Source organism: Anoplophora glabripennis, unplaced genomic scaffold (assembly GCF_000390285.2).
Source record: "Anoplophora glabripennis isolate ALB-LARVAE unplaced genomic scaffold, Agla_2.0 scaffold978, whole genome shotgun sequence".
Lineage (NCBI taxonomy): Eukaryota > Metazoa > Arthropoda > Insecta > Coleoptera > Cerambycidae > Anoplophora > Anoplophora glabripennis.
The window spans coordinates 42,664-58,785 of NW_019419051.1; the positions used below are offsets into that span (position 1 = coordinate 42,664).

The 16,122-nt window shown below is 32.8% G+C and overlaps 1 protein-coding gene across 1 annotated transcript in view; it reads left to right on the forward strand.

Moving 5' to 3' along the window:
- The window catches only part of LOC108912117 (60 kDa heat shock protein, mitochondrial), a 32,264-nt gene extending 22,386 nt beyond the window's left edge, over nt 1-9,878 (forward strand). The window contains exons 3-6 of the mRNA XM_018717283.2: nt 4,514-4,682; nt 4,755-5,275; nt 6,957-7,135; nt 9,314-9,878. Coding sequence (XP_018572799.2) covers nt 4,514-4,682; nt 4,755-5,275; nt 6,957-7,135; nt 9,314-9,469 — 1,025 coding nt within the window. The 3' untranslated portion in view covers nt 9,470-9,878. The remainder of the gene's footprint in view (nt 1-4,513; nt 4,683-4,754; nt 5,276-6,956; nt 7,136-9,313) is intronic.
- Nucleotides 9,879-16,122: the final 6,244 nt, after the last annotated feature.

A 16,122-nucleotide genomic window follows, 5' to 3' on the forward strand; every position in this document is an offset into this window, starting at 1 on the left:
TCAAATTGCTCATTGAAATTTAGCTGTGTATACCAAATTTCATTCATTTATCACAACGCGATTGAGAGATATTGCAAAAAAATGATTTCCATTCCTCCCTCTTCAATGCGTCCCTGTGCCCTTAGGAAGCATTTCCGGACCCATGTTCATATGAACTTTTTTACTTAGTTTTGATCATAGAATCGGCCTGTTCAGGGTTGGCAGCTAATTATGAGACACCCTGTATAGCGGACTTTGTAACTTCACAGGTTATAAAAATAATTTCTTGTGACATTTACAAAAAATATATAAAGGGAAACTACTCGCCTCCTTTTAATATATAACAATAAGAGTTCACTATGAAACACAAAGTCTCATGCATTAGCAAAATGTGGAATTTCTATCTACTGATTGGACACGTAAAAATTTGCTTTAGCCAATTTCATCAATACATTACCCTTAATTAATAAAAATCCTCAATCAATAAAACCTTAAGTATCCATAGGGTGTAAAGATATACATTTTTACTTATAAACAAATTTTGTCTTCTTTTTTATTTTTTGCTAGATTTATCGCTTCATGCCAGTTTGTTCCTCTTTTCTATAAGTCTTCTGCCACTACTTGGTCCTTGGTCCCATGTTTTTTATGGGTCTGCCTAGTTTCCTTTCCTTTTTTTTTGTTTGCCAAATAATTTTCAGCTATCTCTATTCAAATTCATAACCTATCTTCGGAAATGACAATGACGTTAACCGACAAACTGACCAATGGGAAAATGAATCAACACCCCCACTTTTTGGCTTCAATTCCCTTTCAAAATGCTTTGTATATGTATAGAAGTATGTGGACCACTTTACCTTTCATGATTTTTCTTCCATTAATCTTTTATCTGCCGAAAATGCACTAAACAGATATTGAAAGTACTTGTAGTTAGCTAAAAAAACATGTATTTTTTTTTTCTCGACACGATTATGTATAAATTATTATTAACTTTACGCTTCTACAGGGTGTTCCAAAATTCATGCAATAAAATTTGGTCACAGATTCTTAAGACAAATTTAGGGGACCCGTATTTTTTATTTTTGCCAAGTGGCCCCCTCTTTCGGAGTTACAGCGCCCTGAAGCCCGCCTCTAAGAATAATCTTTTTTTTTATCTTAGAACCCTGTTGTACGAGAATCACTAACTTTGGTACACATGGTTTTGATGACGTGGAATCTGATGGTGCTACGTTTTTTCGCGGGGAACCCCCTTAAGACACTTTTTCGTGGGCCCCCTTGTCTGGAGCCAAAAAAATTTGGTTGCATATTTAAATTTCTTAAAAATTATCAGTCCACTAGAAAGCCATTAAATTTAGAAACTTTTTGTCTCTTTATACTTTTTTCATAAAACGCAATGTTTTCGAGAAAAATGTCAAAATGTAATCGAATGCATATCGTGATTCGCCATTTTCCTCAAAAACATTGGGTTTTACGAAATAAATATCAAAGACAAAACAGTTTCTAAATTCAATGGCTTTCTAGATAATATTAATTTAAAAAAAATATCAAATTTGCGACCAAATTGTTCTGGTTCCAAAGACAAGGGGGCCCACGAAAAAGTGTCTTAAGGGGGTTTCTCGCCAAAAAGCGTAACACTGTGAGACTCCACATGTCACAAAACCCATGTGTACCAAATTTAGTGATTCTCGTACAACATGGTTTTGAGATATAAAAACGACTTCTTAGGGACAGATTTCAGGGGGCTGTAACTCCGAAAGAGGGGGCCAGTTGGCAAAAAGAAAAAATACGGGTTCCTTAAATTTGTCTTAAGAATCTATGACCAAATTTTGTTGCATGAATTTCGGGACACCCTGTATATCTCAAAATCTACACAGTAGAATGCAGTTGTATTTGGCTAAAAAGCAAGGGGTTACAACGTAGATTTTGTCGATTGCATAGAAAATTCCCTGGCCAATAAATAATTGTTTATAGAGTAAAATATTGAAAAATTTTAGAAAAATTCTAAATGGTTATAAAAGTGTAAAAATAGGTATTTTTAGTATTGATCATTATTTATTATTACAAGTATCTCTAAAAAATTATGTGCCCTTTCTAAACCATAATTTAAACCCACGGTACGCGATAAACTTTTTGAAATTTTTGAATTTAATCCTTCAATCGAAAACCACGCTATCGATCGTTGGTAAATTTTTAGGGAAGAATTGAGATGTTTTCCTATTTGTTCACAAAGTTTCAATATTTATAAATATTTACTTATTTTAAAAATTGCTCCAAATATACATGTTTCTCTACTATTTTTCGCCCATTGTTAATACAAAATTTAACTTTTTTGATTTACAGTTGTAACTATAGAAAATTTTTAAATAAACAAAAAATAAAGAATGATTTTTTATTTAGGGCTTACTTTCAATATTACAGGGAAAAATATATCGAAAAACGGGTGGTTTTTCATTCTTTTTGTATGTTTGTTGTTCCCCTGAATTTAGCAATGGTTTTTTGGAGTAGGCAAACTCGGATTTTTATTCTACATAATATTTAGGATTTTTCTGTACAAAATAGATGACTTCAAATACAAACGCCTCGAATGCTCTACCGCCTAGACTAAATACCAGAATGAGATGAGGCCACTCTTAAGTTAAGTGAAGTATAAGCTAGATATGAGTGAAAGGTTAGTATAGATTTAGGGAAGTCTCTGAATTTGGCCCTAAATATAGTGTATTGAATTAAAAAATCATTGATGAGTAAAAATTCTGGAGTTTTTTGAAACTGAATAAAAATTTCTATTTGAATTTTTGGTATATTATGTTTGCTTAATTATATTTCAAGGTCACTATTAAAAAAAGAATTCTAATCTAACTCATTTCTCGAATAATAAGTGAAAGACTTCCTTTTTCCTCAGAATTTCAAGTGGTAATAAAAAGCACTAATCGAATTTGTAGAATACTCATTGGGGTTGAAGTACTGAGTGATAATGATTTCTTACATCTCCTCCACTGGTTGGCATATTTATGTCAACTTAGTAAATTTTTACTTCTATTTAGATAAATCAGTGGCCCAGATTTCATGAGTTTACATTAGAGATTGCACACCAGGCCCGGTGCCCTTTTAGACACCCACCGAGCCCGGTCACCGGACCCGGTAGGTATGAAAACCGCGAAAAGTTAGAATATACTTTTTGTTATATTATTATTATTAAGCCTACTACGTATAACGTAACCAATTTTACATTACATTTTGTTAGTTAAGACTATACAAGTTTGGTTGTTTACAGTTACAGTACAGCCTAGCCTACAGTAGTTATAAGACTTTGCTATTTGCTCAATTAGTAACACTCACTAGTCTTAATAGCTAAAGTTTAAGAAAAACATATTTTGCTTTTAGCAAATAAGAATTTGTTTTGTTTACCAAAGCTACCAAAGTTTATCTATCTATCTAATCTAAGTTGATAAGACAAGTTTAGTACTTTAAGTTGCGTTATTAGTTTCTTATTCTAAATTCTAATACTATGTTTTCAAATAGACACTGTAAGGAGTAAAGAGAAAGACCTGCTTGCTTAAACTTATAAAAATTAATAATTACTAATACTAATGTTACTATTCAGTCCATACCATAAGTAAAAGTAATCAATTCTGTATTAAACCAGTGATTTTGAGACTTTGAGTATGACTGATTATTGTGATTATTCTTGATTTGCTAGTTTGAAATAAATATTAATTTGTAACCTTGAATCATTGTCTTTTTCCATTCATATATAGCAAATTTTCATAAAATACTTTAAAGGTTTCATCGCTAACACATCAACCCGGCCGGGTTGGCGACGAATGCTACCGGGCCCGGCCGGGTTGAGAAACATACCGGGTTACAATCTCTAGTCTACATCAAACATCCTCAGTGTTTTTAAGACAATGTGAATTTTTTTTCTAATCTTAAAAAACGAAACCAACTACGACCCACGTTCATATGAAACATTCTGCTTAGAATAATTTGTTCTATTACCCCATTGTGGACCAAGAAATAAAGGTGAAAAATCATGGAGAACTAGTAAAAATTACTGGGTGTGATTTTATTGTTGGAAAGTCTTGGGAATGATAATACAAGAAGCGTCTCATCAAATGGGTCATGAAAAAAGTATAGCGTCGTTATTTTTTATCAACAAATAGGTAAAAAAATTGCCATTTTTCGTTCTACGTGTTATTCTAAAAAAACTATTACTCTTAGGAAAAAAGTTCAACAGATGATTTGATCTAGAGAAGCTCATCTTTAAAATGAGACTTTATAAGTTAAAATTGCTTTATAAATAAAAATGTTACTGCAAAATTATATGGAAAAAGTGCTTTTTCTTTAATTTTAATAACTTTTTAAATAATTAATAAAATCTTACCAAACTTTCCCAAAATGTGTGTGACTAAAGAAAAAGCACTTTTTCCGTTTAAGTAATTAATAAATTTCAAAATGTTTCCTTTCCTGGTCTATTGAAGGAACACACTTATTTCAGAAACCCTTGTATAGTATAAATAATTCTGTTTTTTCTCCTCAGGCGCAAAAGTGGAATACCAAGATGCTTTGGTGCTTTTTAGTGAAAAGAAAATTTCTTCTGTTCAAAGTATCGTTCCCGCTTTGGAATTAGCTAATGCTCAGAGAAAACCTCTTATTATCATTGCAGAAGATGTTGATGGAGAAGCTCTTACTACTTTAGTAGTTAACAGGTTAGTTAATCAAATGATTATTGGATATACATATTAATATTATTATTATCATTATTATAATTCCATTTTAAGACTTCGAATCGGACTTCAAGTAGCATCTGTAAAAGCTCCCGGATTCGGAGATAATAGAAAAGCTACGTTGACAGATATGGCAATAGCTACAGGTGGTATCGTTTTTGGAGATGACGCCAACATAGTGAAACTTGAGGATGTAAAATTATCAGATTTAGGTCAGATTGGCGAGATAGTGATTACAAAAGATGATACTTTGTTATTAAAAGGCAAAGGCAAAAAAGAAGATATAGATAGACGTGCCGAACAAATTAGAGATCAAATTGAAACTACTACGTCTGAATATGAAAAAGAAAAATTACAAGAACGATTGGCACGTCTTGCTTCTGGTGTTGCAGTATTAAAAGTAGGTGGAAGTAGTGAAGTTGAGGTAAATGAGAAGAAAGATCGTGTAACTGATGCTTTAAATGCTACCCGGGCAGCTGTTGAAGAAGGTATTGTAGCAGGAGGTGGAACTGCTCTTCTAAGGTGTACCAAAAGTTTGGACACTCTTAAACCAGCTAATAAGGATCAAGCTATAGGTATGTATAAAGTTCAATCTTTTTTAATTTTTTTTACAGCATATTTTGCATTTTAATGAGAAATGATTGAAATAATGTTTTTTTCCAAAGTCAGTATTAACAAACCTACTAGATAACCTTAAAATAATTTTTGTGCTATATTTTCCATAGTCAAAGGATTTAAAAAAAGATGGTATATTTTTGTTAGTAACAAACTACGTTTACGAAAAAAATGTCATCAAAAATACAAACATGTACATTCTGTCAAAAAAGTGTCCGGAATTTCTTTTTTGATGGAAAGTTGGTAGCACTACTCCAACACGAAGTTTGAGCGTGATCTGTCAAATAGTTTCCTTACAGTTGTTAATTTTGATAGTCCATCTAAAGAGTGTTCTGTGACTTTTACTAAGTATGGACGTTATTGAACAAAGAGTTTGCCTAAAATTTTGTGCTACCAACGGAAAATGTTGGGAAAGATGTACGGTAATTCAGTTTTATAAAAAAGCATTCAAATATGGTCGAGAAGTGGTCGATGATTTGCCACGTTCTGGTTGTCCTTCAACATCTTCAGCAGAAGAAAACTTTGATAAAGTGAAGGAAATGGTGTTTGCAAACCTTTATTATAGTTCGCGAGAGCTGGCATATGAACTAACCATATCTCACGAATCAGTTTGCACCATTTCAGTTGATGTATTAAGTATGAAACGCTTAGTAGCTTGGCAGTTCCAAAAGAGCTGAAACTTCTTCAAAAAGAGCACCGCAAAGATGTTACTGAAAACATGCTTGAACGAGTTAATTTGGACTCTACGTCTACATTCATGCGACACATAACGGGTGACGAGACACGAGTTTGCCAGTTTGACATGCAAACAAGCCAACAAACCTTGGAATGGCACTTCTCTAATGAGCTGAAACCAAAAAAAACACATCAAAGTCAATCAAAAATCAGTCATATTGACTGTTTTCTTAGACTACCGTAGTATTGTCCACACAGAAGTGCTTCCGGATTGAGAAACAGTCAACAGATAATATCATCTGAGTGTTATGAGGCATTTGAGAGAGAGTATCCACCGCAAAAGACCAGATTTATAGAAGTACAATTCTTGCATTTTGCACCACAATAATGCACTATCATGCAAAGCGATAATTGTGAATGAATTTTTGACCAAAGAAACTCAATGAATGTCATCGAGCAGCCATTGTATTTACTGGATATGGTCCCTGCTGACTTCTTCTTTCCAAAACTCAAATTACCACTTCATGGAACATGTTTCGAGTCGATAGAAGCCATAAAACAAAAATTGGAACGAGTGTGCGAGCACAGAAATAAAATAATAAAAAACATTAGAAATATAAAAAACAATTGAGTGATTTGTTTTACTGTCTTGTCATGATTATTACTATGATTAAGAAAGTCACTCTTTATAAGACGTTAATTAAAAATTAAAAATCTCTATTTTAAACGAAGAAAGAAAATTTCATTCCCTCTTACAGTCCACTAAAACATAAACTATGTTTTCATAAAAACATTGGAAAAAGTGTATTGTTTCAGATGGAGACTATTTTGAAGGAGACATAATAAATTTTGATGATTAATTGATATATCATGTTTTATTGACAAATTCCGGATATTTTTTTGACAGAATGTACATCTTGGTTTTTAATGTTGATCATGAACTTAATAGAAATTTTCAAAAAATAGGCATTGAAATTGTGAAAAGGGCTTTGAAGGTACCATGCATGACAATCGCCAAAAATGCTGGAGTGGATGGTGCCTCTGTAGTTGCAAAAGTAGAACAACAAGAAGGTGATTATGGTTATGATGCCCTTAACAATGAGTACGTCAATATGTTTGAAAGAGGAATTATTGACCCAACTAAGGTAGGTTTTGGGGCTGTTATTTTATTTACTATTTATTTTGCACCAATTAACCCTTTCACTGCTCCAGACGTATATATTCGCTAAAAATTTATAGGGCTCAAACTGCTCCAGACGGATTAATTCGCATGAATAGTTAAATTGGATCAGGCTGCTCAAACCGTATATATTCGCAACCATGCGCATTAGTGACTCGGTTATTGCAATTGGTAAGGCGAATTTTTGCGGGCGAGCTTATACCGATTGTGACAAATATTTTTATGAAAAAAGGCACTGGTAATAATACCAAAATTGTTCATGTTTCTTCCAGTTTCTATTTAGTACATATACTGTATTTTATTCAAAATAAAATCATAAAATTTATCGTAAATCGTAATTTAACACAACATAATGTAAAACTATAAGTGGTCGAACTGCTCCAGACGTATATATTCGCACGCGGTAAACTTTCGCGCATGGCGCGGTAGCTACGTTCAGACGTATTGCGCAGCGAAAGGGTTAAGTATCCATTTGCGTTGAACATCTGCTCAGTAAAGAAAAATTAATTCAATATCCTGATTTATAGATGTTCAGGTATTATGTTCATCATAATAAGTAAAAAAAAACGAATGAAGTAAAATATATAATTTCCTCAATATGCAAATCCTAATTTTCTGTTATGGTCTTTTTTTAGGTGCCTATTTTTAAATAATTATATTTTATTTAAAATTTAATAAGACGAGTTATTTTACATCTCATTTATTGCGATTTTTTTTTAATTAATTTTTCAAGAAAATTAGTAAATTGGTCGAGCAAAACTGCAGATTGCCAATTTTTTTTCAACATTAATTGAGTAAAGTAAAATATTGCTCTTGGTTTAAAATTCCCAGAGAGAAGTGGTTGTAGTCTTTTTAGGCCAATCAATAGAGCATTAAATCAGTGATTTCGTGACAAAAGTACTAGTAGCAAACGGACTGTGCCATCATATAAAAGACAGTCTGTAGATATATGCATATGTTTCCTATTCCAATTTACCATTATTAAATTTTTTATAACCATTTTATGCAAAAAACGCATTTTTTTTAGTTTTTTGCTTATAAAACTTAAACTAACGAAGCAATTTGAATGCTATAAATAGACCATTTATAGAGAATCGAAATACGAATAAAACGAGAGGTCGATCGATCCGATCGGATAATTAGAAACCGAGAAAAATCGGAAAATTTAGCGTTTTTTAAAAAATTCATTACGCCGCCATTTTTTAAATTGTAGAGCTGACCCTGTGCACAAAAGTAGTAAATTATATGTACTTTAAGTGTGCACAAAACGGGTGCTGTCAGTTGAAATTGGGATGAAATGCTGCAGAAGCCACTCATATGTTGGGTGAAGTGGAAAGTCGGAATATCATTTTGCATAATTCTGTACAAAACTTAAATAAAACCTGAAAAGTGATGCTCTGTGTTTGATGAAATTATGGTGTTAAGTATTTTGAACTGATACCTCGATGTAGAACAATAAATGCTAAACTGCAATGCGAGAACTAGGTCAGATGTATGAAATTTTATATGAATATATCCACAATAGTCAATAGTAATCAGGTACCATTCCAACAGGTAACATTCAATCACATACAAGAGCATGTCTGAAACTATAAGAACTTGATTCTCTAATTATTACTATCAGACTATCACCTATTTAGGTTAATGGCACACTTTTTCTAGACATTAATTCATCAATTATACAGAGGTAGAGGCTGGGTGTTGCAAGTTTTTCGCCTCTAAGCCACAGGAACAGGAAATCTCGCAATGGCAGAGGTAGTTGCTGTATTTCTTATTTGACAAAATTAAAATTGATTATCAAAAAACAAAAACTTTAATATTTGAGGTAATACTAATTTTTTTAATTTAGTCGGACGCCATTATAAAGTTGTCTATAACTTTTTCCATTTGATCAATTTTTTTCCAAGTTTGCAAGATGCCAATACATGTATTACCAAAATGGCCCACATAGTTAAATTAAACATACATAATGTTATTTCATGTTGATTTCATATCCTGATTTAAACATTTTCAACTGAAATTGCATGAAATTAATTTCCTATATTCTTCTTGTACCATTTTTATCCTATATGGATAATTTTTATTAAAATACATTCAATGAATTGAATCTGATTAGTTACAAATTGCTGTATTATATTTTTAGGTTGTTAGGACAGCTATTGTTGATGCCTCAGGAGTTGCATCCCTCTTGACGACTGCTGAAGCGGTAATAACAGAAATTCCAAAGGAAGAACCTCCAATTCCAACTGGTGGTATGGGCGGAATGGGCGGAATGGGAGGAATGGGTGGTATGATGTAATATCTCCATTAAAATATGCCAAATGCATACTAGAAGAGACTTAATGGTGAATGGACAGCTTCTAGTGTGATTTTTTAGACTGTCTGTCAAAAAGTTCCATTATTCTATTTGGCAGAAGAACGAATATGTTAAAAGTTTTTGTTACTTTTGCACAGGACAAGTTTCGTGTTGATTTTTTTATATGTGACACGAAGTGAGTGTATGCGAAATTGAGTGTGTATTTGAATATGTATGATTAAAAATGATTTTCTATAGATTTGTCACAAAGTGTCAACCATTTTTTTAAATAGGAAATCATTATTAATCGTGAACTGATCTGCATTTAATTTTCTTAAATCGAAATGTGTATGTAGTTTTTTAAAAGACTCTGTAAATGTATATTGTTATAAATATATTCTCTTTTTTCTAATGTATATTTTTTAATATTTCAAAATTTAAAAAAGACAGACATCCATATTAACCGCTAAATATGTTTATCCAAGTCAATAGAGGTAAAAGCGTTTACCCCAAAAAACTCGGGTTTCTATTTTTTCAATGAAATTTTTTGTGCAACATTGACCGCTGTGATGGTTAATAAAAGACGATCTGCTTTCAACTGCTTTTATTTTTAGAAATCCCCTTTTAGGTCAGTTCTGTAGTCGAGCGGTATCAATAAAAACTATTGTAGATAAGTCAATAAAAACATAAAGAGTTCATACACTACATGACCATGACATCCCCCCTTTTATACGGTATTACAAGTTACATAAATTTAAATTATATTTTACAATAATAATCTTACACTAAACCTGAAAATTTATAATATAAAAATTTATACATATATACATTTTTCTATCCTAACTGTAACCTTTCTGGTTGANTTAGATTTGGTCTACATAATTGTAATACACAATTATTATTATAAAGTGGTATAATATAAACAAAATTGTTTCTTTTTTAAGAAAATCATCTTTACATTTTACGTTTATAGCGTATAAATTATTAATACATTTTATATTTTCATTTGCAATGAATATGCAATGCATTTATATGTTTGCAATGCAATGCAATGTATATGTTTGATTCATTCCTGAAAACATTAGTTATTTTGTCTGAAAGATTTTGTATATAAAACACAGAATCAAAATGAAGATTGTTTACTGTTCCATCATTATTTCATTATTATCATGATTAAAATATGAAATATAAAAAATCGGTCATTGCGTTTAAAAACCATGTTTGATGCGGCTTCGGAAACACCCCGTATACTTCATAACTATTTTTAAAATGTCCCCCTTAAGGCGCCTAAAAATTATTTTCTATCCGTATAGCATAGGAGTATCTAATATTATCACTATTGGCCCGCCCTGTCTGTATGAATATCCCTAGTAAAAGAAAAAAACTTTAAATATGCAGGTATTGAATGTTGCGAACAATAATTAAAAAAGTAAATGGTTTTTAACATTTTATTTAAAAAAAAATTCAATATTCTTATTTAACTAACTAGGAAATGTTAACATATCATTAATAAAATAATATATTTTAAAATATCAAATGCAACTGTGATCGGATTAATTATTATTCACCCTATTGAATACAACAGTTTTTGGTGCCACGGTGTATATCTCCAAACAACACTCCCAGTCCGAAACATACCTAATTATCTGTGGTGGAGCGCGAGAGAATGAGAGCGACCCAACTAGTGGGGACTTTAAGTTGCCCTTCATTGTACCACGTTAGAGGCCTAGGCATACAAGGCCATAGTACTCACGTTATTGCGGCGGTGTACTCAAAATTAGAAGTAGTCCTAGCTTCTCAAGGCTCTATCGAGAAACCTAGCATTTAGTAGATTTAGTGTATCTACCAGAACTTCAGAGCAAAGCTCGCTCTGATATTGTCGGACGGGGTAAGATGTATCCCTCCGACGCGACATCCAGTGCTACGAGGAATTGTGTCCTCGAAGAAACACAACAAATTAGATCATGAAGGGATGATCAAGACTGAGCTGGACGAGACCTCGTCACCTCCATACGGAGAGGCCAGTGGTTCCACGGACTGCCCTCACACCCGGAGGAGAAGTACTTTGGAGGTAACTAGGAAGTATATTAGCAAATTAGATAAAATTAGGAGCGAGGTAATTAGGCTAATAGGCGAATTTCGTAATAAAGCAGGTATTTCGGAGGATGTCGAGAAAATAGATGCAATCATTGCAGCAACGCAGAAGTACATAGTAGCGATTGATGATATTTTAAAACGTAGGTTAGACAGTTTAGATGTAATTAGGGGTAGTAGTAGTTTAGGAGAAGAAATAGATTGTAAATCTATGTTAAGGCAGTTAGACGTCAAAATTACTGAGAAATTTAAGAACAGCTGTAGCTATAATTCCAGTATTGACGAATACTAGAGATTCGGTTTTACAGTTAACAGACGCAATAGAAATATATGATAGTTTACTCGGTAATGAGAGCAAAAAGTTGTTGACAAAGTATGTTCTTAAAACAAGCTTGCCAGCCAGCGCTAAATTAAAGCTACAAAATGATTACCCTTCGAACGAGGCTCTTGTGGTGGACATAAAAGCTAGATTATTGACTAAGAAGTCGGCAGCTGCTCTGTCATTGCAACTGTGTAATGCCAAGCAAAATCGTAAAACAATTGAAGAATATGGTAAAACCATAGAAAAGTTAATGTCAAATTTAACCACTGCTCAGGCCAATAACAATGATGGATCAGTTACTGTCTTGGCGGGAGCAAACGAGAAAATAGCTATTAATACTTTTGTCAACGGTCTCTGTTAGTGACATAAGATTAATAGTAAAAGCTAGGGATTACGATAAGTTAAAAGATGCCATAAGCGCTGCGCAAGATGAAGAGATTGCTAACAGTAGCAGTGCATCACATATTTTCCAATTTAAAAGTAGACGTAGTCAATATAGAAGTAACCACAGAGGTGCGAGAGGTAGAATTTGACAGGGTAGTAACTTTAACCGAAATAGTATAAGCGACCGAAGGACGCAATTGTCTGGTCCGCATAATCGAGGTTATAATCGAGTTCATAGGGGTCGTAGAAACTACCGCGGAGTTGAGACGAGAGGTGGCTATAACTTGCAAAATAGCAATAGCGACGATACCAGCCAGTCACATGGTAATTCTGTCAGACAATCTGCGGGAAAATTTTTTCGTCCTCACCCTCCCTCCGTAAGATAGACGAAACAGTAGTTTTAAATTTAAATTTTCAGTTTCGTTTTTCAATCAGACTTTTGAAGACAAAGTTCATCTCTATTCCAACTGCGATAATTACACTATAATACCGGCCAGGTGTGAAATAGTCAAATACTTTTCTATAGACAGTGATAATTAATGCGTTGTGCTACCGGAGGAAATTTGTGAAGGTGTTTACTCGGCAGGTATTATCGCGCGACCGCATAATAATAAAATTCCAATTAGAATATTAAATATTGCTGATAGGGAAATTAGGTTAAAGAATTTTAAGCCTAGGACAGAAGAAGTATCAAAGTTTGACTGTTTCGAATTCTCAGAAACGTTAATGTTGGTAGATAGAGTAGAAAAATTGTTAGATTTAATAAATTTGGAATCGTTGAGTAAAGAAGAAAGAGATTCAGTAGAAAAAATTTGTGCAAAATTCGCTGATCTTTTTCATTTAGAAGGCGATCCAGCTACCGTTACTAATAAAATATGCGACTGAAAAAGGATGCCACACCAAATTATATAAAACCGTACAGAATTCCACATTCTCAAAAGACAGAAATTGATAAACAAGTATCTAAAATGCTGAAAGATGGAATAATCGAACCGGCCGTGTCGCAATTTTCAGCACCATTATTGATCGTTCCAAAACGTGCGGATAGGGACGGTAACAAGAAATGGCGAGTGGTTGTAGACTATAGGCAATTAATTAAACAAATTGAAGACGACAAATTCCCACTACCTTGCATAGAGGAAATTTTGGATGCGTTATCGGGTGCAATTTATTTTTCACATTTAGATTTATTTCAAGGTTACTATCAAGTAGAACTTGATGAGTCATCTCGACCTCGTTCAGCTTTTACGACAAATAAAGGACAGTTTCAAATGACTAGACTTTCAATGGGTTTTAAAATAAGTCCCAGTGCATTTTCACGAGCTATGATAATGGCTATGTCTGGGTTAAATTACGATATATGTTTCATTTATCTAGATGATTTAATAGTCATTGGCAATACATTTGAAAATCATAATAAAAATTTGATAAAAATACTACATCGTCTTAGGAAAACAAATTTAAAATTAAATCCGTCTAAATGCGAATTTCTCAAAAAGGAATTATTATATTTAGGGCATGTTATCTCGGCAAAAGGAGTATTACCAGATTTTCAAAAAATAGAAGCGATGCAGCACTATCCCACACCTAAAGACGCGAGCGAGATGAAAAGATTCGTAGTATTTGCGAATTTTTATAGGAAATTCATAAAAAACTGCGGAGATAGCTGNACATTTATCACTGGTTTAACATTTTCTTCTAATTCTATTTTATATTCACCATTTATACAACCAATACCAGTAAAAATATTCTTAAATTTATTAATTAATTTATCATAATTGCCATCATTTACCATTTCATTTCCAATAGATTCTACTAATCTAACTAAATTTAATTTTTCGCAATCTACTCTACCTAATATTGGTCTCGCATCTTTTTTGTCTACTACATAAAATAATAAATTTTGAATACTTTCTTTATTATTTATTTACATTTTAAATTACATTTACCTAACATTTTTATTTTACTACCTGTATAAGTTGTGATCCTTGACTTGTCTTGTATCAAATTATTTTTTGAAATGTCAAGACTGGTCAAATATCTAGAAGGTATTAAGTTGACTTGTGCTCCTGGATCCAATTTGAAGTCGACTTTTGTTCCATTATGCACCTCAATCGTGGCTTCCCAGTCTTTGTTGTTGGCACTTACACAATCTATAAAAAATTCTTCATCTTCTATGTTGATTTCATTCACTGATTTGCACATTTTTGCGAAATGATTTGATTTTTGACATTTTAAACATATTTTTCCAAATGCAGGGCACTGATTTTTTTCGTGGATCACACCGCACCTGAAACACTTAAATTTCGTTGATTGTTTACACTCCCGCACATTTCGTNTGTTATCTCGGCAAAAGGAGTATTACCAGATTTTCAAAAAATAGAAGCGATGCAGCACTATCCCACACCTAAAGACGCGAGCGAGGTGAAAAGATTCGTAGCATTTGCGAATTTTTATAGGAAATTTATAAAAAAAACTTTGCGGAGAGGTGTAACGTTTAATTGGACAGAAGAATGTAAATTTGCTTTCGAGAAATTAAAGGAATCCTTATTAAAGCCTCCTATTCTAGAATATCCTGATTTTTCTGAAAGTAACAGATTTATTTTAAGGACAGATGCTTCAAATAAAGCTATAGGAGCAGTATTATCCAACAACAATGACAAACCAGTAGCTTATTTGAGTAGAACTCTAAATAAGGCTGAGAGAAATTATTCAGTTGTAGAAAAAGAGTTAACCGCATTAAGCTGGGGTATAAAAAGGGCAAGGCCTTTCTTATATAATAGGAGGTTTAGTATTTTCACAGACCATAAGCCGCTAATTTATTTGTTTGGAATGACGAATCCATCAAGTAGACTCTCAAAAATTAGCTTTCAATTAGAAAAATACGACTTTGACATTGACGTACGTTACATTAAAGGACGAGACAACGTAATCGCGGACGCTTTATCGAGAACTGAAGTAACATCCGAGGAACTTAAAAAATTGTCTCAGAAAGTAGACTCTGTCATAAATGTGATGACTAGAGCTCAAAGCAAAAAAGTGATCAACAAATCTGGCGATGATTCACAAAACGACAGGCTTGATCACCCTGGAGTTGTGGAAATTCTAAAACCCCCTGTAGAAGCCGTTGAATTACGATTAGTAAGTAAAAAGAATTATAACACTATCACAAATAAACAAAGTTGCAACTTATATAACAATGACTGTGTACACAAACACGACGATAACATAGCCCCGGGGAATTGCAAAGATTGCAATACTCGATCAGCGTTAGCATTAGGTGCAACGTTGAGAGACCTGAAATACGTATGTGTAATGTGTATAATATTCCGGAATTAATCATCATAAAAAATGAAAATAATTTACCACTTCTAAAAGAAATTTTAATGGCGCCAAATGAAGTGAAAGTTTCAGGTATAAAGATAAATGTTATCAGAGACGTACAAAAAATACGAGACAAAGAGACACAACAACTAATTATTAACAACTTTCACATGTTACCTACAGGTGGATATCATGGAAAAAATCGAGTATACAATAATATTAAAAGATAGAAGATTCTATGTCTTCATAAAGACATAGAAAATTTTATCAAGCGGTGTGACGAATTTCAGAAATATAAACAAACACAATTACCAAAACAGCCCTTGTGTCTTACCACAACGTCGATTACTGCATTTGAGAAAGTATTTCTTCATTTAGTAGGTCCTTTGGCAGAAGATAATAGTAATAATCGATATACATTGACCATACAATGTGATCTCAGTAAATTTGTAGAAAGTTATCCGATAGCAGATAAGGAAACGGATACAGTGGTACGCGTTTTTGTGGAAAATTTTATATTACGTTATGGCAT